Source organism: Callorhinus ursinus, unplaced genomic scaffold, assembly GCF_003265705.2.
Source record: "Callorhinus ursinus isolate GAN/ISIS: 27379988/994484 unplaced genomic scaffold, GSC_fseal_2.0 scaffold7, whole genome shotgun sequence".
NCBI classification, from domain to species: Eukaryota; Metazoa; Chordata; class Mammalia; order Carnivora; family Otariidae; genus Callorhinus; species Callorhinus ursinus.
The window spans coordinates 13,794,199-13,818,549 of NW_027397069.1; the positions used below are offsets into that span (position 1 = coordinate 13,794,199).

Sequence of the window (24,351 nt, forward strand, 5' to 3'; positions counted from 1 at the left end):
CAGCCATTACTTTCTTAACCAGCTGACATGTTCACAAAGCATGGACCCTGTAAAACAAACACACAGGCAAGAATGACCAATTACACTCAAGCTTTTTCTCTTCCTCTCTGCAGAAGTAACCCACTTGAAAGGGGGGTCTGAATTAATTGTTTCCACCTCATTCTCCCACCAATCCTGCAATCTCAATTCTGACCTCACCCCTTTTCAGTTAAGGAAAACATCTGGATAACTGGTGAACTCCTAGTTGTCAAATCCAAGAGACATTCATCCGTTTCTAATCACTCTTGACCTCTTTGTGGGATCCGACATGATGTGCTCCCCAGTTTTCAAAACCCTCCCCTTTCCTTGCCTTCTAGAACACGTGGGTTATCTTCTTTCTCCTTGTTTTTAATTATTTGTGTTGCCCAGGTTCTGCCTCCCGGTTCTAGCCCTGAGTGACGTTCTACTCCCCCAGGAGATTATCTACACACCTGGTGATCTACAAATCTTCATCTGTGCCACTCTCTCTATTTGGACCCATGCTTCCAACTATCTATTGTGTGTGACACCGTGACAAACCAAAGTAGCCTCAGTACTGACATGCCCAGTGTTGCACCTTCCCTCCTACAGAGTGTCTTCTACTCTGAAAGCTACTTAAGAAACTGGGTATTGGGGCACCTCGGTGGCTCAGTAGGTTAAGCGGCCACCTTCAGCTCAGGTCATGATCGCAGGGTCCTAGGATTGAGCCCTGGTGTTGGGCTCCGTGCTCAGTGGGAAGCCTGCTTCTCCCTCTCCCTCTGCCCCTCTGTCCAACTCATGCACTCTTTTGCTTGCTCTCTCTCTCAAATAAATAAATAAAATCTTAAAAAACAAAAAACTGGGTATCTAGCAATTTTTCCTTCTCCATCTGCTCTATCCACTTTTTAAAGAAGGGCTTCTCTAAGTGCGGTTAAGTAAAAAAATGTCTCAGGGGAATGATACAAATGAGCTAAATCAAAAAACCTCTCCCCTATGTAATAATATACATAGGGGAAATATATAACATAACAAATATAATAAATTTGTTTTCTTAAAAATCAAATAAATCGATTCTCTCAAGGGTAGTACTTCTCAGAACTTTAATCTGCTAATATGTATCATGCCTCTTTAAGACACATGCCTAGGATGCAGCATTCCTCCCAAGCTAGTGAGACACTTTTTGCTGAGAACACTAATTAAACAGCTACCAGAAATAATATGCAGCAGAACACAGTTTGGGTTTGCCAGTTATTCTCCTTGAGGTCAACCAGAGCTCATAAAAACAGCATCCCAAAGACTGATACATGTATAAGCTTCCATGTTGTGTCTAGCAGGAGGCAGCCCTATAGCATAAATGGGCTCAAAGCACCCCTTCTCAGAGGACTGTTTAGGAGATACTGAGTCTGCCTTCCGCCCATGCTAAATTACTGAGTAATTTCCTGTTCTTTATTTTGATTAATAAGTCAAATGAATTCATCAAATATTGATTAAACACCTGTTCCGTACAAGACACTCCGATAATTATTAAGGATACCAAAAAGGGTTGAATGTAGTTTTGTCCTTCAGGGCTCAGTCTAAGGGGAAACACATTTGTAAAAAATTTAATTAATGTGACAAAGTGCTATGAAGGAAGTACGTACTCAATTCTGTGGGACCACAGGGAAAGAAATGATTTCCTTTTCCTGGAGAGATAAGTGAGGGGGTCAGAGGAGATTTTAACTAGGTAGTTTATAGTCTCCTTACCAACAACAACAACAAAAAAATACAAGATAAGAATATATTCCTAGTTTATAAATAAGAAGCTGAGTTTTTTATGGTTAAATGTATCTAAGTTCACAAAGCTGATGAGCAACAAAACCAACTTGAGCTCAGATTGGCCAGACAAGACCAAAGGAAGAGAAGGTGAAGGAAGAAAAGGTACAAAGTATGAAAAAGTATGTTTCACTGGGGGAAAGCCAAAGCCGGGAGGTATGGCTGAGCTGGAAGGCCAGAGGTGCTTAGCTGTGGGCTGGGGAGGAGGTTGGGGAGCTGGGAGGCCCTGAGAGTTTTCCCTGCTTGCAAGTTAACAAACTGGCATGTTACTGTTTCATTGTCGCTGGCAGAAGACAAGAGACTCACCCAACAGCATGAGCATGGAGCTGGTTACCCTGCTCCGCGGAGGGGCTCTCCAGGGATGCCCGCACCTGTCGCACTCCAGGGGAGGAACACGGATGGGGGGTGGGGGGTGGTTTTGCCACTTCTGTAGCAAGCCGAGACAATCCTGCTCTTTGTCCTGGGAGAAACTCTCCCTCAAGATTGCTCGGTGCAAACAGGAACACAACTGGACAAATGGCCCAAGTAAAGGGTAGTCAGGGCCTTGCATTTTCGGCATGCTTAGTAAACGCCTAGAAACAGGACACCGGGGAAGGTGGATGACCTCTCCCAATGGAGGGGGAGGAGAGATGGGAGAGAGTGGAGCCAAGGACAGGAGACTAGAAAAGAAGGCAGGAATCATACAACCGAGAAATTTAAATGCAATACAGGGGAGTTTGAGCTTTTGCCGTAAGCACTAGGAAGCCATGACAGATGTTGTAAGGTGTGTATCCCACACCTGCTGGAATGGTCTGTAGGAGTTGCCAGGTTTGTTCAGATCTCCTCCTTCTCCTTCCCCCACGCAGCTCATCTTCACAGTTAGTGAAAACACTGCCAATTTATAAAGGTGGTCCTCTTTCTAGGATTTTTTTAACTTGCAATCAAGAGACTTGGGTCATTTCTCCCCTTCGTGGGAGGAGATATCTGGCAGTCATATTTTCTGCTATAGGAAGGCTGCTTGCAGCAGAAAATAAAATCCTAAAGCCAGAGTAAGAGATCTGTAAACATTCTAGTCTCAATTTTCTTTTTTTTCGTCCATCTGCATCCCTGCCCCTCCCTTGTCTTCAGTGTCCCTCGGGATGTCTCCATGGACTCCCAATGCATTCCTATTTCAGCTTAGCACACTTTTAGTTATGCTTCTGTCGCTTGAATCGGAAGGTATGAACTAGTTTAAAAGGGCAGTGTTCCCAGCTTCATCTCTAGGAACATGATGTTGGAAGCAGGATGGAAAATGGCTTCCAGCAAAGACAAAACTGGAAATGTGACCAACAGACTGTCAACAACAGTCCAAGAGAAAAATGACGTTTCCATGTGTCCTTACAGACATGACCATAATTAGGTACTCTGATTCAGAGATGACTTTAAGAAATAGTTCCGGGCTCTGAAGTTAGTTTAGAGCACCTCAGTAGTTCCCGGGATAATCTGTGAGGACCCATTTTACATATGGTAGCTCAAGACCAAAAACTGACCCTTCCAAATGGGGAGAAAGCATATGATGCCAAAGAAGAAGGGCCCAGATCATGAAGAGTCTACAGGAAAGTCAGGATCATTAGGATGAAGAACAACGGGATTGCCTGTTTTTATTGGCTGCCCTCGGACTCAAGCCCAGTAGCCCTGAAGGATTATTACACAGAGAAGCTCAGGATAGTACGACTGCAAGGGCTTCACCTCAGTGTTCCTGTGTAAATCACATACATAATCACAAATCACAAAGTAAATTAAAAATTCTCATTTGTAAAAATCATCTTTGTCAAGAATTCAAAAGACACAGAAATTTGTGAAGTATATTTTTACTTCTAAACTCTTTCCCATCTCTCCCCCCTTCCATTGGGAGAGGTCATCCACCTTCCCCGGTGTCCTGTTTCTAGGCGTTTACTAAGCATGCCGAAAATGCAAGGCCCTGACTACCCTTTACTTGGGCCATTTGTCCAGTTGTGTTCCTGTTTGCACCGAGCAATCTTGAGGGAGAGTTTCTCCCAGGACAAAGAGCAGGATTGTCTCGGCTTGCTACAGAAGTGGCAAAACCACCCCCCACCCCCCATCCGTGTTCCTCCCCTGGAGTGCGACAGGTGCGGGCATCCCTGGAGAGCCCCTCCGCGGAGCAGGGTAACCAGCTCCATGCTCATGCTGTTGGGTGAGTCTCTTGTCTTCTGCCAGCGACAATGAAACAGTAACATGCCAGTTTGTCAACTTGCAAGCAGGGAAAACTCTCAGGGCCTCCCAGCTCCCCAACCTCCTCCCCAGCCCACAGCTAAGCACCTCTGGCCTTCCAGCTCAGCCATACCTCCCGGCTTTGCCTTTCCTCCTCCTAATTTAACTCAAGTCTCTCTACTATTAATGGTACTTTGTGCACTTTGTTTTGGGGTATATTCATACATAAACTGATACTCCTGTGTGTGTGTATTTTTTTTCTTTTGGTCAGGCTACAGTTTGCTTTTTTCCTTTCATAAATGTTGTAAAAGCCATTTGTCTGTTCTAATTTGGTTAGATAGCTTTTCCTCTCCTGTTTTAATGTCCACATGTGATTTTCCATAATTTATCATTCAATAGATATTAATAGATATTTACATTAGCTGCAGTTTTTTCCATGCAATGTATACGTACATATGTACATGTGTCTACATATATACATTTATGTGTATGTATGTGTGTGTATGTGTGTGTGTATATATATATCTATATATATATATATGTTTATCCAGTTACTTTGTTGGAATACTTTCCTATAAATTGGAATCTCTAGGCAAAGGGTATACAAAATTTAAATTTTGATTGATAACTGCAGAATTTCCCCAAATGTACAGACAGTCATCATCAGGGATCCTGCTCAGTAACTGTCGATGAGTGCTCTATTTCCTACAATCATGGGAACATTAGATATCACTATTTTTAATCCTTGACAATGTGATATTCATAAGAAATTAGGTTTCTTCTGTTAATGCTGAGCTCAAGCATCTTCCATATCCTTATTAGTCATTTATATCATTTGAATTTCCTCTTTAAGTTCTTTTTTCATTTCCCTTGGAATATTAGTGTCTTTGTTGCCAATGTATAAGCGCTCACTTGTGATTAAGGATGCTAACCTTTGGACAGCTGTGCAGTACAGATGCAATGCCATACGGTTTCTCCCCCATTGATTTCACTACAAAGTTTATATTTTTTGATCACACACAAGTTATGTATTCAGATATCATGTTCTTTTTTTTTTTAAGAACGGCAAAGAAAAATCACTGAAGGATTTAACACAAGAAACAAAGATGAGATTTGAGTTTTACTGGGAAATCAACTGGGAGGCAACTGGGAAGTGGGCTGGTAAGAACCAACAGCAGACGCGGACCAATCGGGTAATGGAGACATGAAAAGGCACCAGATGAAAGCCCAGTGGTGGCAATGGGAGTGCGTACAGAACTTACAGGGGCATCCGTGAAACACAATCTAGAGAACGTGGCAACTCGTTGAATTGGCAGAGTGGGTTGAATTAAACTCCTGTGTTATTAGGAGGTGTTATCAAGTCACATTTGTAACTGAACCCGAAAGAACGAGGCACCACCAACGCCCTTCATAAAAGAGGTGAAGGGAAAGGGAGGGAAAGGAACAGTTAATAAAAGCATAATCACGAGGCAGCTGAATGTGAGTAGAGAAATCACCATTGATTGGAACTTCTGAAAACGTTTATAAATTGACTATAGAACAGATTTATGTTTCAACACATTTTAATTACAAATCAAATATTCTCTGAAAGCTCTGGGTTTAAATATTTAAAGTATATCAAGTTTTGTCATAGAGGATCCTGGAAGGAAATATATCGGGACTGTTAAATAGGATTATTTAAGAAAATATTTATAAAGGGAAGGGCAGAGGAAGACTGTAAGAGATACTGCAGTACCCCCCAACCCAAGCTAGTAACTGTGGAGAAGAAGGTGCTACTACTTCTTAGGGGGCAGGAAAATAAAGTATTTACCAGAATTCAGAGAGAGCTGTGAGGTCACCTGCCAAGAGCTGGTGCTTAAAGGGATGGAACCAGCCTGCAGCTACTCTTGTAGAGTGAGACCAGCACAGTCCACCTGCCCAGTCTCCTCCCAGCCACTGCCTCCCTCCCTCCCACTGCCAGAGGCAAGAATGCCCACTGATTGCCCGCTTACTACCCAGACACAGAGCAGAGTGGGGCGTCTACCTGGAGGGGCAGAGACTTGCCAGCACACCGCACCTTTGTGTCTTTCACGTGGAAGGAAAGTTCTTATCCCCAACACAGGGACACACAAAGACCCATCAGCACTATGACATGCAAAAACACGATAAAACGCAGCAGAGAATTATCTCCTACTCACCCGCAGAATTCAGTGAGATACTGTAGAACCCATCCCTGCCAGCAGTCACTCAGCATCCTTCCAGGCAAAGTAACACCCTCTGGATCTTCACTGAATTCACTTAAATGACAATATTTTGTAAAAGACCAGTCTTTAGTTCTTAAACTACGTAACAGGAATAAACAAAGTTGAATTTACCACAGAATTGAAGGATAAATAATAAACTATTAACTAAAATAAGGAATGATAACATGGACTATGGCTCCTAGAGTACAGGATTAATACCATGAGGGTGAGTGAAGGGAGAAAAATATTTAACACTTTGGTATTTTATGAACATGAAGGAAAAGGGATTTCTATGATTTCTTTGCCTGCTCCCTGATCCAGCATAAAGAATTGTTTAAATGTACCAAAAAAAAAAAAAAAAATGTGTAATAGAATGAACTAGGTAGCATTTTGTAGAGAATGGTACTATTTAGTTTTTTCCCCATACCATGTGGTCCTCAAGAACCCCTGAAAGGGAAAAGAAAAAACCTCTATCACCATTCCTGTGAGGAAAGAAAATATTTTCTGAGAAGTTGAGTTGTTTGCTAAAGGTCACATAGCTAGTAAGTGATAGAGTCAAGACTAATCTACGTCAAAAACTGTAAGTTCATTGTTATTCACTAAAATACGTGACCATGGGCGCCTGGGTGGCTCAGTTGGTTAAGCGACTGCCTTCGGCTCAGGTCACGATCCTGGGGTCCTGGGATCGAGTCCCGCGTCGGGCTCCCTGCTCAGCGGGGAGTCTGCTTCTTCCTCTGACCCTCCCCCCTCTCGTGCGCTCTCTCTCTCATTCTCTCTCTCAAATAAATAAATAAAAATCTTTTAAAAAATAAAATACGTGACCATAATCCGGGATAAGTTATAAAGTAAAATGTTTTCTCCTGTTTATTCCATGGCAACATTTCAATGCTTTGTCATACCTAATATTCTTCCTTGTTTTGCATGTAAGGTATCCCCAAAGTTGAGTAGAATGTTAAATATTTAATAACCTGAAGCTTATCTGTGCCCCTGAACTTATAAAAGTAAAAAGGAAAATTTAGTTTTGTAACTAAAGCACTTTAACTATACAAACACAGATCCTCATACCTTCACCTGACCAACAGGACCCTGAAGGACTCCTGGATTCCTCAGCTTTTTCAATCTTTCCATGTTATTTCCATTTCCTTCACCTTTTAAGTTGATCAAAAAACTTTGTTAAAAATGACTTTTTCTTCCCCCAGGGTGAAATGTATTCCAAGCCTGGTGAGAACAGACTATTAATCTCTTCATTTTATTGACCTACTTCAGTTTCAGCTCATTAAACACAGACATTTTCAATGATCAAAAGAAAATGAACCAAATGTAACTTGCTACAACCTTACTAAATAAGAGAGTTGTTCAAAAGGCAAATAAATCTGAACAGGTAATTTAATATTGACAATCTTCCATTTAAAGAATATACATGTAATGAACAAGGACATCCAGAAATGATGTTTACATTCCTTTGATCAATGAAGGCACAGTCTTGTGCTTGTTATCAGACTCCTTCTCGGTTCTTACCCTCTCTCAAAAAAGGATGTTAAAGAAATCATGAACTAAAGTCCCTTGAAACTGTAAGACAAAGAAAAGCAAAAGACTATGAGCTCTAAAAAGATAGCTGCAAAGATTACTTAATTATATTGCCTATACGCAATTACAAAAGCTAAGATAAATTTGGTTATCATAGCACAGTAGGAGAGGAAACTAGTCATTCAAACCCATTACCCTAATACGAGTAATAAACAATTTATAAAACAAGAAATGTTTACTGCCTTCTAAATATAACTGAATTTGAAACACAAATTTAAGTTCATAGCTAAACCATATGGAAATATGCATGTCTCATTAGCACTGACTTAAATAATCCTTCTATTTAGGTAGAATTTCCTAATACCTTTCTCAGATACCCTAATAACCAACTACACTTCATACAGGAAAAAAAAAAAAGGTTTTTTTCAAAGTATCATTGAAAGAGGGTCTAAAGACTAGGTATTTCTAAAATCGGAATTGTCGGAAATACTTTGGAGACAGATTTTACCTGCTACCACATATCATGATTTGTGATTTAGCAGCAATTATTTTTTTTGCTTATTCTGAAAGGCCTGGTCTCTCTACTTGGTCTGCAGGGAGTCTGTACCCCAGGCTGGTATCTTGTAACAAACCATCTTCCTAGCTCAGGAATAATTCCATAGATAAGTGATATGTGCTTTATTGCCAACACGGAATTAACAAGGGTGGGAAATGAAAAAAGTGAATCATTTTCTAGTTCCTTACTATTAATTTCCTCACAGAAAGAAACCACTTTGCAAAAAAAGAAAAGGGGGGGGTGGAGGATGAAAAAAATCAAATAAAACACAAACCCACCAATCCAGAGCCAAATATAAATTACATTTGGTCAACTTATATTTCTCCATTCTCCCAACAACAGATGAATTAATGCTCAAAGTCAGATCAGTCACTGTCTCCATGATGATAAAAACTATGTAAATGAATCCCTTAAATGTTAAACAATCTTCCTTTCCTTGCAGGACTTTTGAGGAAACTTTCTTCCAGACATTTCTTTGGCAATTCATTTATTCTGTTTTAAAAATACTGGATAATGTAGATAAAAATTATTTTAAGTTTAAACTTAAAAGGGCTGGATCACTTTCTAGAATTTGTGGCAGAGGTACATAAGAAAATACTGACTCCTTGAAAATAATTTACTCAACAACACAACTGAGCCCAGGTCAGAAGATTTTTTAAAACCTCGCCCCCTCATTTCCCATTTCCCATATCTGTTAATATTCAGCATAGAAAACATAAGTAAACACAATAAGCTGAGTCTGTTGGGTAAGTACACATATAAGATTAATTCTACAAATCAAAATTTATTTAACTTTGGCCTAATCCCAGAACATTAAGATACACCGGTCACAGACCCTACTCTCAAACAGCCTACAGTCAAGCAGAGGGAAAGAAATATATTCAAAATTAGCATTACTGCTTTGAGTCCCTACTTATATGAGAAATAACTAAGTACTGATCTATACGCGGTAGGTTTGAGGATTTCAGGGCTGATCAAGGCCAGACAGGACCTCGAGACTGTGGTAGGACACGTGGAGCTTTATTTAAGAGGCACTTTGACAGCCTGCATCAGGAGGGATGTCCCTCACAGTAAGAGACCTTCCGGAGAAAATAATGCAGGGCCTCTGCCTAGAAGAGGACGATCACAAGAAAACGCCCAGGACAGAGGGGAACAGCAGAAGGGGCTCGTGTATCTCGTATCTCGGTGTGATGGCTCAGCAGCATGATGGGAAGTCTCTGAGTCAGAGAGCTTCAAGGGGCAGCAGTGGCTTGGGTCTTCCATAGCCCCCAAGAGTGTTTTAGCCATGACTAACAGATGTCGGGTGCAGTTTTGCGGAGTAGGCAAAGCAAGCAGGCTCTAAGTGACTAAAAATATGCTGATTTGAGCTATATTTTAAAAGCAACTGGATGTGTAAAAATTTGAGTTTGGTACTAGAGGGCTTTGGGCTAATGGTCCCAACCTGATGTGAAGAAGTAAAAAACACAGGTGTCAATCTTTAACCCATTTACAAAACACCAGAAAACTTTAAAAATATCATGATATAGGGATAGCAGAATCTCGGATAGACTGACTATCCATCTGTGGACTGACTTCTAGAGTTTCACTTAACAATCTGAGAGGTTCAAAAGATGTAGCAAATTCTTCAACTATTTCAGTTCTTATTCCAAGTCAGACACTGCTCTAGGCAGCAGATATTCCTCAGTGAATAAGGTAGCCAACTGTACTGGCTACCTAATTTATAGGGCCAGAGCCAAATGAGAATGCAGGACTCTGGTCACACTTCAAGATGTCAAGAGCAGAACATTAAACCAAGCATGGGGCCCCTTTGACAGTGGGACCTTGTGTGAGTGCACCGGTCACATGCCCGTGAACCTGGCCTTTCTTCAACATCCTTTTTTGGGAGAGGGTAAGAACCGAGAAAGAGTCCAATAACAAGCACGAGGCACAACAGACATGTTCTCTATTCTCATCACGCACACAATCTAGTGGTGACAGAGCAACAGTAAAAAGAAAGAAAAAGCATAGGGCACCATGAAAGAAAAAAGGGGATTCTACAGTAATAATTGGAGGACCATAGTTCAGTGAACTTTGAGAAAAGCCTCTCTGAAGAGCTGACATTTCAACCGAGACCTGAGCCAGTCAGCTATATAACCTGCATGTGTGAAGGAGCCATAGGTTGGAGAGTTTGTGCCAATGATTCTCAAACAGGTAATGCAAAGAGTTACTGGTGGTTATTTCTGGATGGTAAATTTTGCTTTCTTTATACTTTTCAGTACTTTGAATTTTCAAGAGAATAAGTATTCTTTCATAAAAACATGAAAGTACAAAATCTCATTTTCCTTCTATAAAAGTGCATTATGCATTCAACTTACATAGCAACCATATGTGAACTTGATATGGCTAATCAAAGACCTAGAGGGGATTATGCTAAGTGAAATAAGTCAGACAAAGACAAACACTGTATGTACTGGATGATTTTACTTATATGTGAAATTTTTTAAAAAAATGAAAAGACAAAACAAAGAGAAACAGACTCATGCATACCGGAAACAAACTGTTGGTTACCCAAGTGGGAAGGAGCTGGGGGATGGATGAAACAGATAAAGGGGATTAAGATTTTACAGTTTTAAAATATATAAGTCATGAGGCTATAATGTACAACTTGGGGAATATAGTCAATAATACCGTAATGATTCTTTATGGTCACAGATGGTAACTAGACATTGTGGGGATCATTTCATAATACATAAAATACGAAATCACTATGATGTACACCTGAAACTAAAGGATATTGTATGTCAATTATACTTCAATAAAAAATTAAAATTTAAAGTCTTAAAAATAGTTTTTAAAAGAAACAATAAGCGTGAACAGGAATGTGAAGAAAAGGGAACACTGGGGCACTGCTGGTGGGAATGCAAACTGGTGTAGCCACTGAGGAAGACAGTATGGAGGGTCCTCAGAAAATTAAAAATAGAACTGCCCTATGATCCAGTAACTGCACTACTGGGTATTTAATCCAAAGTATATGAAAACAGTATTCAAAGAGATACATGCACCCCTATGTTTATTGTAGCATTATTTATAATAGTCAAACTATGGAAGCAGCCCAAGTGTCCATCAATAGATGATTGGATAAAGAAGAGGTGATATTATATATGTATGTACACACACACACACACACACACACACACTGCAATATTATTCAGCCAGATAAAAAGAATGAAATCTTGCCATTTGCAACAACATGGATGGATCTAGAGAGTATGATGTTAAGTGAAATAAGGAAAGACAAATACCATATCATTTCACTCATCTGTGGAATTTAATAAATAAAACAAAGGAGAAAGAAAAAAGAGAGATAAACCAAAAAAAAAAAAAAAAAAACCAAACTCTTAACTATAGAGAACAAAGAGAGGGTCACCAGAAAGGTGGGGGGGAGGAATGGATGAAACAGGTGAAGGAGATTAAAAGTAAACTTATCTTGGGGGCCTGGGTGGCTCAGTTGGTTAAGCGACTGCCTTCGGCTCAGGTCATGACCCTGGAGTCCCGGGATCGAGTCCCACATCGGGATCCCTGCTCAGCAGGGAGTCTGCTTCTCCCTCTGACCCTCCCCCCTCTCGTGCTCTCTGTCTCTCATTCTCTCTCTCTCAAATAAATAAATAAAATCTTTAAAAAAAAAAGAGTAAACTTATCTTATTGAGCACTGAGTAATATATGGAATTGCTGAATCACTATATTGTACACCTGAAACTATATAATACTGTATCTTAACTACACTGAAATTAAAATAGAATAGAATAAAATAAATAATTTTTAAAACAACAGAATAATAACATTTTTTTTAAAAGCTGTCCCATATACTGTGACTTGGAGAAGAATGACTAATCACCTTAGGGTGATTTTTAACAGTGACATTAGTGAAATTTGAAATTTCTAAAGCTGAAAAGAGGAAGAATTGAGGACACAGTTGGTGTTGTCTTTTCTTCTAGTTGAAGGTCAGGCTTTTATAAAAGGTAGATATGGAAAATGACTACTCTCTATTAAAAGTAAAGCTATTGTCACTTAACCAACCAGATCAGGCACCGCATTCACAGATAATCTATTCCAACAAAGCATATGACCAAAGTCTCTCATGACCCCATTTTAAGGTTTATGGTTTCTTCAACAGTTATACCAAGAGGCCACTGATTTATAAATCATTTCTGCTTAAGAGAGGCCTCTGTTTGTTGGACTGTTGCTATGCATGTTATACTGGTTAATGACAAAATAAATATTATAGACTTAGAAGTCTTCTTATCAAACCTGGAAAGTAAATTGTACACACACACACACACACACACACACACACACACACACACACAAGATAAAAATCCATATTCCAGAAAGTTCTGGACAAGCGTGAAACTGGCTGGGGGGAGGATAGAATAATTATAAATGCTATTCTTAAGTTCTCCAAACTGCACCTCTCCTAAAGCCAATTATACAAATACAGGATGTTGGACACTTGGCATAAAGGAACTTAAATTGTGGGATGGAGGGCGGATGGGGACACGCACAACATTTATACTTGCTAATAAGCTGAGTATGAGGAACTGGGGTGTGATTAGTGCAATTCAGGCCCCTGACGGACAGTCATACTCCGTGGCCTTAAAGTAGAAGATCATACTCTCTATCCTACCAGTAAGGGTCACTGAAGGCCTGGGTAAAAATGACACACCTGATTCTCACAGCCATCAACACACACTCGATTTCGCAGAGGAGAAAGTGATATGCTTCCCTGACACTGGAACTAAGTCTTGATGTTCACAAGTCAACACAGACAACTTGCACAGACTCAGAAAGTAATGATGGGACAAAGCCCCTAGAGACCTGCGTGTGGCAGGAGAGCCACCAGGATACTCTGCAACCTCAAAAATGACTCAACAGCCGCCTTCTCTTGACCGACAAGAGGCCTGCTGCTTCTTCCGTAATGACCACTATCCCCACCTTAACCCTCCTAGCACCTAAGCAAGTTATAAAGACCCCCAATTCCTGAACTGCCCTGCTTCATCCAACAGTCTTGATACCACCCAGCACAAGCCCAAATCTTCGAAAAAGCCCCTCCCAGGCAGCCCTTCACCAGGACCCGCAGAGTTCCTGTGGCGAGTGATGGCCCTTGCTGCAGCAAGCAACACAAACCTACTTTGTTTGATTATAGGGCTGTTTCTGGTGGGTTTTGGTGGATGGGCTTCAACACAGGGCCATCCTGATATTAATAATCTGTCCCAACATCAGTCCCTTTTATGGCTTTGGAAATGTGATCACCACAACTACGTTGCTCAAGTAGCAGAAAGGGCTAAATGCATGAGAAACAAGAGTCCCGATTTGAGATTACTATCAATGAATGCCTATGGCCACCAGCCAGTTAACTGTATAAATCCCTAAGCTGCCCTAGAGGCGCTACTTGGCCACCCTGAATCCGGTGGTAGTAGAAGCAGTTGCTACGGGCTCTGCGGCGAGCAGCAACACAGGGCTGTTCCGTAGTTTCCAGGAGTTCACGGAAATACACCTATGTATTTATACAGGTATTTACCATAACCTAATATAAACCATTTTAGATAGGTTTCTTTCTTATAGCTTCTATTAGCTCATGAACAGAAACAAAAGATTCACTATAACCTAATACATTCCATTTTGAATAGATGCTTATTTCCCAATTTTGAAAACAATCATTTGTGACAAAAAAAAACCTATTTATTATAAAAAAATTTTCTGATGTATAAAGATCTAAAATGAAAATGTCACCCTTAAAGGCCACGTCTAGGTAAAAATCAAGACACTATTTTAAATAAAAAACTGTAATGACAACAGCGCATTTTGTGAGCACTTACTATGTGCCTGGATTTGTGCTATTTTGCACACACACACACATTATTTCATTTCATCTATGCAACAACTGCTTAAGAACTAATATTCCCATCTTATAGATGACAAAACAGAGGTTCGAAGAGGATAATCAATTAACCAATTGGTTAATTTCTCCTTTGTTTTATTTATTAAATTCCAAGGTCCCACAGCTACAAGGGGCAGAACCAAGTTTTGAAACCCAATGTCTATAATTCCAAATTCCAAGGTCACCAGGTAGATTGTTTGTGTTGGGGGTGAGAATGAATCAACATTCTCCTTGAAGCAATTATAAGACTGGATCATAAGGAAAGCAGTTAAAAAAATAAAACTAGGGCGCCTGGGTGGCTCAGTTGGTTAAGCGACTGCCTTCGGCTCAGGTCATGATCCTGGAGTCCCGGGATAGAGTCCCACATTGGGCTCCCTGCTCAGCGGGGAGTCTGCTTCTCCCTCTGACCCTGCTCTCTCTCTCTCTCTCTCTCTCTCTCTCTCTCTCTCTCTCTCAAGTAAATAAAATCTTTAAAAAAATAAATAAATAAAAAAAAATAAAACTATACAGCACTAAAGTGTCCTTACTATTAGAATTTGCCACATCAAGTTTATTTTTATTATCCCATTTATGGGCAAAAGCTACCAAGAAAAAGTTACTTTTCACACACTACTCCTTGTACCAATGAACATCCACTTTTTTAAAGTTGGTTGTTGGTATATATACCAACTGGTATATAAATTACCTGAATATAGTCTTGGATTTTTTTATGAGCTTCTCCTTTCTGAATTACCTTCTTGAAAAAGGGAAAGAATGCAAGTGTGAACAATGCATGTGTGAAGAGAATTTCAATGGGAAGGCATTATTCCTCCTCCCAATAAATAAAATAAAAATAAAAGGACCTTTAAAAGACACTTTCACTAAGTTTTTTTTCTGAATAAAATAAACAAGAGCAAAGGGCACCTTGACTACTACTTAGGAAATAAAATCAGAATGCAGGGAAATCTGTAATTCTAATCACATTTACACCTTCTCTCCTTTTTTACATTTCTCATCCAACATCCTAAGGAGCTCAATAGGGCTTAAAAGAATTGGAGCAGGGTAGAGAACAAAGGTGAAGAGTATCTGAGAAATGACCTGAATGGCTGTTCTCACCATTTTAATAATTCCAAATTAGGTAACATAGTTTTCAAATGATGTAAAAGTCACAAATGTAGGGAAAAAACTATAAAAAGGTGTTCTACCATATTATAAAAACGGGATTCTGACTAGACCTCTCAGGAATTAACCACTTGTAGACAGTAAATGAAGAAAGCACAAAACACACACACACCTTTCAAGGAAACAGGTATCAAATTTAAAGTGTGGGTTTTTTGTTTGTTTGTTTGTTTGTTTTTGTTTTCTTAGAGGGAGGAGGGACAGAGGGAGGGGGGAGAGAGAATGTTAAGCAACCTCGGATCTCAGGACCCTGAAATCACAACCTGAGCCGAAATCAAGAATCCGGCGCTTAACTCACTGAGCCACCCAGGCGCCCCTAAATGTGTTAGCTTTAGTCAGTGAAAGCCCATGTGCCAAATAAATACATTTATTACAAGGAATATCAGTATTTGTATTCTTAAGTGGAAATGACCACTTAAATATTAACTATTGTTCTCTCTTGAGACTGAGGATAATGTTGGAAAATAAGATACTCAACTGCTATACTCAATCAAGCTAAATGTTATAGGTCATATATAAATAGAAAAACAAAGCAGAGCAGTTACGAAGCGCATCGGACCTGTGGTTTATTCAATTTGGGAATGAGATTGTTATAGTGGGAAGAAGAGAAGCATCAATGTCAAAAGAAATAGTTTAATATTTCATTTAATTATTCAAATAAAGCAATCACTAACAATATGGAGAGAAGAATGATTCTAATCAAGGTGATTCTAATTCAGAATAATACTTTTATGTGACTTTTTCTTAATGCAAATATCAACAGAATTTGGCCCTTCTTTTCACCAGCTCCCCTGATTTCCCTAAGAGTGCAACCCCACACAGCCCCTTTCGTGGGTACTGCTAGGATTCCTCCGTCACCTTAAGCCACAGATAAAGGAAGATACCAGCAATGGGGAAGCAATCCAGAATGTTATAGAAAAGAAGGTGCTTCCCATCATGGCCCTTTTTCAGGGGTCATATGTATCAAGTGCAAATAAGGACACCATTTCCTCCTCTGTAGGGCAGAGCTTCCCTTTACATCCTGGTAAAAAGGCATACCAGTGATTGATACTCGAAGGCTCCTCTTCCAAAGAGATGAAATACACACAAGGTTCTAGAAATGTAAACATCTAATCAGTGTGTTACATTCAGCAGGTACCAGAAATACTGAGCTATGAGAAGCGCAGGGAAATCAAGGCCTTACTGGGGAGCTGTCAACGTTTCTTGAATATATCAGCCAAAATTATGCCATTTGTGGGGTAAAATCTAATAATGCAGCTCAATGCCTTCACCCTGTTCCCGTCCCCAACACAACTCCCACCTTAGTAGTATTAGCTACTGATAAGTAAGGTTCAGTTTTGTTTTGTTTTGAATAAAAAGAACGCACTGATAACACAAGAATAGGTTTTAAGGGGGTACTGCTGTTTGAGGAGAGAATTGCCCTAAGCTGAGAATATCAACTATTTTGTTTCAAGTAGTATAGGAAAAGCACCTAGTACTGAATAGGCATTCAAATAAATACTTGAAATATTTCAAATATTAAAGACGGGTCATGTAAACTAAAATGGATTCAATGTTCCCAAACGCTCAGATTTTCCTCGCAAGATGACTGGAGAACAGGGGTCACAACCAGCAAAACCATCAAGCAAGACAGCTACAGCTCCATAGTGCTAAGAGCAAGTCTTTTCGCCCTAAAAACTCAGGCAGAGGATGTATTTTGGACCCAAGCATCCTCTACAAATTCTTTATTTAACCAATAAGCTCACAGCATTCGTCTGTGTGTTGACTTCATAGACAGGGTGCATTGCTCCAGTAAGATCTTAGCTTCAAACACCTGCTATTGCCTTTGACAACTAAGACCTAATCTTCCAGGCCAAATGAAAACTAGAAATCCCTCCAGCAAAAGGAAATTTGCGCAGTAGGAGTGGGGAGCAACGGGTAAAGATGCAGGCAAACGGCGCTTACAAGAAGCAGAATCTACACCGGCTACGTTCACCGTATTCTTTCCCCTTCAATCTCCGGTTATAGGTCTCATCCATGTTTAGTGAGCGGCTTCCCGATACGTTCAATTTGATCGCCTGTTGCTGTCACACCTTTCAGGGGTTGAAACTACCCAGGGGTCTGAGAGACACACTGGGTAGTTCAGGTTCCCGCAAGGAGGGCTTGGTGCCAGGGCGCAGAGAGGCGGCTAAGAGTCACGCCAGTGTGGGTGTACGGGTCCGAGTCCTAATTTAAAAGGAGACCGGTTGCCCTTGTCAATGCCCCGTTCAGCAAAAGAGAAGAACACAGGTTTGTATTTTTAGCATCAAACTTGGAGCGACCAACCCAACTCTGTCCAGCACACGAGAAAGCAGCAAACCGAGGCCCCCCGGCGGGGCAGTGGTGAAATTCCCACTCGCAACAGAAACGCAGTCAGGCCGCGCTGTCCCCAGCTGTCAGCTTTGCCGGCCCCTTCCAACGCATCAGCAGGGACTAAAGGAGCCAGCGCGGGCAGCAAACGCCCAGAGCCCAGCTCAGCCGCAGGCGCAGTCAGGGAGTACCCGCAGCTGCCCTGCGCTCGGGATGTTCACACCGAGCTTCCCCAGAGGCCTCCCCAGGGTTCACCCTGCCCGGCCCGAGCGCCTGAAAGGTCATCTTCCCACGAACGGCCACCCCGAGAGCCCGGGGAGCGCGGAGTCGGCGCTCAGGACGCTCCCGGCCCGTGGCGCCCTGCGCCCGCCCGCCGCGCCTCACCTGCCCGCGGCGAATCCGGCAGCCCCTTGACAGCTCCCACCAGGCGCCACTGGAAAAGTTTCCGAACTTCTTCGCAGCTCTGCACGCCCTCGCTCCGAGTAGCCCCAGCAAGAGCCAGAAGGAGCAGACAGCAACAGCCCGCGCGCCAGGTCTGTGCGTCCATCATCGGTGTCCTTGTCGCCCCTTCCCACGTAGTGGACCCCACTCTCCCCGCGCGCCCTGCGTTGCAGGCGCTGGAAAACGCTCGGCGGTCGCGGTTCCTAAAAGGTGCAAGCTGGAGGCAGGCGTTCCGGGGCCGTTCTGGGACGCCGGCTTCACCTGGGGGCACTTGGCTTTCTCCCGAGGAGCCCCGAGGCTGAGACACCGGAGTTCTCGAGCAGAGAGCCGCGAGGTCTCCCTCTTCGGCGGGGGCGAGCTGGCGCTGCACCAGCGAGGAAAACGGCTCGAGCCGCACGGAGCCCGCCAGTATCCGGCTCTGGCCACCCGCGCTGTACCCGCGGGCTCAGCCGGCAGCGGCCAACCTGGGACGCGCCACCCCGCCGCGCTCCGCGGGAAAGCCCCGCCCCTCCACGTTCCGCCCCGCGCCCAGGCTCCGCCCCACGCCACGCCCCCGGCGCGCGGCCCGCGGGCGCTCCCGCCTTCCTGCTGTCAACGCGGCCCCACGCAGGACAGAGCTCGGAGCGGCGCTGCCTGCATGGAGGAAACAGATAAATAAAACGAAAGCCCGGCCGCCGCGCCCTCCCGGTCCTTCCCGAAGAGCAACGGTCTGATGAGGACAAGAGCGAGTGTGTGAAGAGGCTCAGAGAAGATAGAGATTAGAAACACCAACCGGAAGTAGGATGAAATATTCGACTGGAATTCGAGGTCTTCAGTACATGGGAATTTGTATCGAAATTGCATGAAACGGGATCTGGGCACAATCCAAGGGCAAAAACTTTACAGTGGAAGATCCCAACTGAGAAGCTTGATAGCATTCATAAGGTTTTAAGAGTGTCCATGAGAAGTTCACTTTTTTAAAAATCGGTTTATGTTACTGCCTTGGAACATTTTTCTCTGATTCTCTGAAAGAATTTAGAAATCATAAGAATTCCATTCAAACTTTTACCAGGTTCTTATTATCACAGTAAAGCCCAGTTTATTCTCTTGACAACCTTTAGCATCATGTTTTACTTCAGTACTTTGCATCTATATGGGCCCTTCTGAGCTTTATCACCACTGGAGCTTTTTAAAAACATTTCTCAAAGAACTTCTGAAAGTGCTCGGGGGAGTTTCTAAAAAGGAAGATAGAAAAATGAAGACTTTTATGCAATTTAAAAATGACAAAGGAATTTTGTCAATTTTTCAATTTACAAAAAGAATACATTAGAATCGGTAAACCAGTGGGTCGCGTGCATTTTCTAAATGATGGACTCAACAGCCTGTGAGTGACAAGTGTGTCTTCATCTACAGGCACCTGAAGGTACCACTCTTCCAGTCAAACAAAACTGCTTAAAAGCTTCAGGCAGGGTGGACTATAAATGCCTCAAAAGGAATTTAATCTCAAATTTGATCCCTTGCCAAGAGATAGAGATGAATAATTTTAAGTCTTAGTTAAGTGTCATGGGACTTTTAATGACCAATTGATATCAAAGACAGCACTTTCATCAGTAGATTGCTTGCTTTAAAACCATTCCAGGGAGATGGCTGAGATACTTCTTCAGTGAAATAGTGCTCACTGGCCTTTTGACATCAATTCCATGAATACTAGATTTTTTTTTTTTTTTTGAGAAGCCCTCTTAAAAAAAAAAAAATTGGAAAAAAAAAAAAAAAAACAGCTGCTTTTAAATTCAAGGACATCAAGCAAAGCTTTATATATGTATCCCAAGGGGGGTGGGGAGGAACTTCCCCACGAACTTCTGTAGCCACCAAGCATGGAGAGATTGCTTGGAAATCAGCTATGTATATCTATGAGAAGAGCAAGAAGAATGACCAGAAGGATGTGTATAGCGACTAGGTGGCAGACAGCACTCTAAGTGGTTTTAATGGATACTAATTCATTCATTTAATCTTTAGAACAACCCTGTAAAGTCTTTACTACTATTATTGTTTTACAGATGAGGAAACAGGCACAGAGAGGTGAAGTGGCTTGTCCTAGGCCAACATCGCTGTTAAAGGGCGCGGCCAGGAATCAAACCCAGGCATCAGAATACAGAAAGTGCGCTATTAACCTCAGACTCTTGGCCACTCCATGCCCTACCAGAGAACCTATTGGGCTACATTCAGTAACACCAAAGGTGGTTTATTAATTTATCAGATTTTTTTTACTAGTAATTATATATAATTCTTATCTATGGAATTTTATTCTACTAGAATTCCTTCTGTGTCAGTATAAGGCTAATAAATCCCCAAGTTTTTCTGAAACTTCTTTTTTCTTTACCAAGACTCCTCCTTGATAGATTTGATCATCATAGAGAATTAGCATTAAAAGAATCCTTAGAGATTACCTGGTCCAATTCATTCACTTGGAATTTCTAAAACAATTTGTCTTGCAAGGGTAAAATCACAAACACAACTGAGAATCACTGATGGTTCAGTAAAAACTAATCAACTAAACAAATATTGATTGAACACATACTAAATGTAAAAAAACAAACCACCGTGCTAGGCACAATAGGGATTATAGAGACATGTAAGCAAATTCTCCTCTCTGTTTTTGCAATTTATTTCAACAAAACAATTAGGTGGGAATTATATAAAAATGGAGTAGGGGCTAATGACACATTAGTCCATATAAAATGTCCCCCCAATTACAAAAAAAATTAGTATTTGTTTCTACTTTTTATTCCCTACCACTATCACAGTAGATGGCTTGGAAGGGCTTGTTTTCCTAGGAGTGCCCTTATGCCAGGCGCCCAGACAAACCGTATGTGCCGACTATGCTGTGAAGCTACAAAACAAGTATCCTTCTTCAACCGGAATGCAATACCCAAGTGCCTTTTGTATGCACATTCTAGAACAACCTCTTCATATTATACTAAAACTAATCATTTGTTCAGTTTACCTCTAAATATTACAGATGAAGCTAAGGAGAAATTTCCTCACTTTGTTGGTGATAATGGCTCATTCTTCAAAGGTTATTCAATAAACATTTATCGAATGCCTTTTATCTAATAGGCATGTGTTCTGCTTTTGACATACCAATACCATTAGATAGGAGACTCTCTAAACGGTCGTTATTTAAAATACACCTTTGGATCTTCTAAATACAAAGCTTCTAAGTAATCATTTAAAATGTGTCAACTTGGGGCGCCTGGGTGGCTCAGTCGGTTAGTCGGTTAAGTGTTGCCCAGGGTCCTGGGATCGAGCCCTGGGTCGGGCTCCCTGCTCAGGGAGGAGTCGGCTTCTCCCTCTGTCCCTCCCGCCTCCTCATGCTCTCCCTCTCTCTCAAATAAATAAATATGATCTTTTAAAAAATAAAAATAAAATGTGTCAACTCAAGACCTTGTAAAGAGAAATGAAGAAGCTCGGGTATGATTTAGGTGATCTTAATGATACCACGTTGCCCTCAACCCTAACTACTACTGCTTTGGGCTAAGACTGGCCACTGGTTAGCTCACCCTCAGAAGCTGGTTGGGGTAACTTATGTACCCAATCATTAATAAGAGCTAGTATTTATTAAGTGCTTACAGGTATTATCTCATTTAACATTTCAACCACCCCTGCAGTGACTATTCTATTACTAATGAGAAAACAGAAGTATAAAGAGATTAAGTAACCTTCCAGAAGCCATAGATCTGATAAGAGCCCAGATGTAAACCAGGCACGCCAACTCGTGCACTCCCTTAGCCACTACACTCTATTGCCTCTGACAAACGTTACTGGTTTTTGGCTCCTTGACTCAACCTATCATATATGGGTAGAACCCTGGTACTCACTGCTAGACCCTGTGTAGAGCTAGTCCCTGTGCAGGGGTCCAGAGACCTGCAGTGGCTCTAACCCTGGCCCAAAAAGTGCCTCCCTCAGCAGTTGGCTGAGGTACTACTTGCTCCTCCCTTGTTCCTCCACTAAACTTTCAGTCCTGAGAACTGTATCGTCAGGACTAAAATTCCATGTGCTACCTGGACATCTGTGAGACTTAGAGAGTCGGAAGAGGTTAGCTATGAGTTCTGCTCTTGCCAGATATGATCCTCCGACCCCACCCCACCCCCACTCAGCAGGAAATGCTGTCTCCCTGGGTAATTCCAGTATCAGTCAGACCAGCTCCAGCCCCCCTCTTCTTCAACCTAACCTGTCTCCCCTCATCCTTCCTTGGGAACCAAGGGTCACCTCGCCCTCCTGTCTCTATGAAGCGGGCCTCCCCCAGCCCCTGCTGGTTCACTCTGCTTCCAAGTACAACCTACAGGGTCCTGCGTGGTGTGTGGTGTCCTCCTGGACTATGGGTATATGTGACTAATAAACTGCTGTGAATCTGATCTGTCCATTGTCGTGTGTTTGGCCATCTCAAAGTATGGGGTGAATAGGAGGTGGTTAGAAAAAGAATATCCTCAATACATGTGCTTCCACTTAGCTATTGCCAAAAAAATCCTGACTTTTGACTTGCCCTACCTTCTACCTCTCCCAAATGCAGACTCTATTCCCCTAGCTGCCCAGCTACAGGAAGCCAAATTGGAGGTCAGTAAGGAATTTCTGCTGCCAAGTAACCAGAAAGAAATTGGAGGATCCTCCCCTGATGTCTCCCCAGGTTCAGCGCAATAGTTGAGAAAAAGCTGCCAGCAAGAGAGAACTCCTAGCAAAGTACAACATTCCACAAAATACTCAAAACCAGACATCACGTTGAAATTTACATGGAAATCAGAAACACATTTTCAAGCAGAATCTTTCTAAAATATGTATCTACTGCTAATGTATATTTCCAATTTGAAAATTCTCATCTTCTAATCACCAATAGACATTTGTCCATGATTTTGAAATACATTAGATGCACTTACGTCATTTTCTCGTAGTAACTATGCTTTAAGGCAAAGACAATGCAACTATTTCACCAAAAACATATGAACAAACTGTTCCTGTATGGAAATTTCAAAAGTATTTTAAACTGTATTTAATTTTACAGGTTTTATATTTTAATTTCTAATAAAAGACATTTTATTTATTTCAGAGAATTTACTGAGAAATAAAAATATTAGTTGCTTTTTTTTTTAGGAATTTATTCATTTATTTGACAGAGAGAGACACAGCGAGAGAAGGAACACAAGCAGGGGGAGTGGAGAGGGAGAAGCAGACTACCTACACAGACCAGGGAACTCGATGTGGGGCTCGATCCCAGGACCCTGGGACCATGACCTGAGCCGAAGGCAGACGCTTAACAACTGAGCCACCCAGGCACCCCTATTAGTTGCTTTCTAAACAAGAAAGAAGTAGGAAAGACACTAAGAAAAGAAACCAGGAACACTCAATGAGTTTATTAAACTAAATTTCTTTAAATAACTTTATTCTAGTATGTATGTAAGAATATGAAAACAGTGTCATTCAAAGTTGTGATATATAGCTCATGTGCAAATTATAATATGTTATAATGAAAATAAAAACAGTACACATATTTCTCTCATTTTCAAATGTCTATTTTGCACCAATTAATAGAACCCCAACTATTTGTGGTTTCAATAGAGCAAAACTCACATTCATCCATGATTAATTAAACCAATACTTGATGAAAAGCAACTGCATGAACAAATAAATTCAGTTGTTACCTGTATGGAATACATAATATTCCTACTTAAATAATGTTTTCAGGAATTGCAAAAAAAAAAAAAAAATCCAAACTTTATCCCTTTTATTGCTGGTTGTTTAATGTGAGAACTGAATGGTCACAAGAGTTTATCTGCCCGACTATAAGCCTTGTGAGTTCAGAAGTTCAAAGGAGCCCACCTCCCCCCAACCCCCTCCACCCTCTGAGCAGTGACTACATATTATGCACATCCCACAACTTTACTGAATGAATCCCCCCTCCATAAGTTTGACATTCTCATGTGTCCTGCATTAATTTGATCAGAATTTTGATTATTTTTTTTGCAGCAACCTTTTAACTTCAACTTAATTGCTAGATTTTTATATTATTTTCAAAGTAGAAAATATCACTATCTGATGGAATAGTATCAACAAAAACACCTCTCAAACCCGGTCATAATTTCCCACCTAAAATTATGTATGGATCATTGTATCATGTAGCATTTGACTTTCAATAAATCTCTGATGTCTGTTTTACTTCTTTTCTGTGGTAA

The 24,351-nt window shown here is 41.3% G+C and overlaps 1 protein-coding gene across 7 annotated transcripts in view; it reads right to left on the reverse strand.

The window, feature by feature from the left end:
* GPC5 (glypican 5) overlaps positions 1-18,573 on the reverse strand; it is a 1,333,521-nt gene extending 1,314,948 nt beyond the window's left edge. For 6 of the 7 annotated variants that reach the window (XR_012378755.1, XR_012378753.1, XR_012378754.1 and 3 more), the window contains exon 1: positions 18,092-18,405. Coding sequence is in view for 4 of the 7 variants with exons in the window: in XM_073894399.1 (XP_073750500.1) it covers positions 18,092-18,257 (166 nt within the window). In the remaining 3 variants the exon portion in view is untranslated. Of the gene's footprint in view, positions 1-18,091 lie in introns of all 7 variants that reach the window. The other variant, XM_073894400.1, reaches the window with a different exon arrangement.
* Between the last annotated feature and the right edge of the window lie 5,778 nt (positions 18,574-24,351).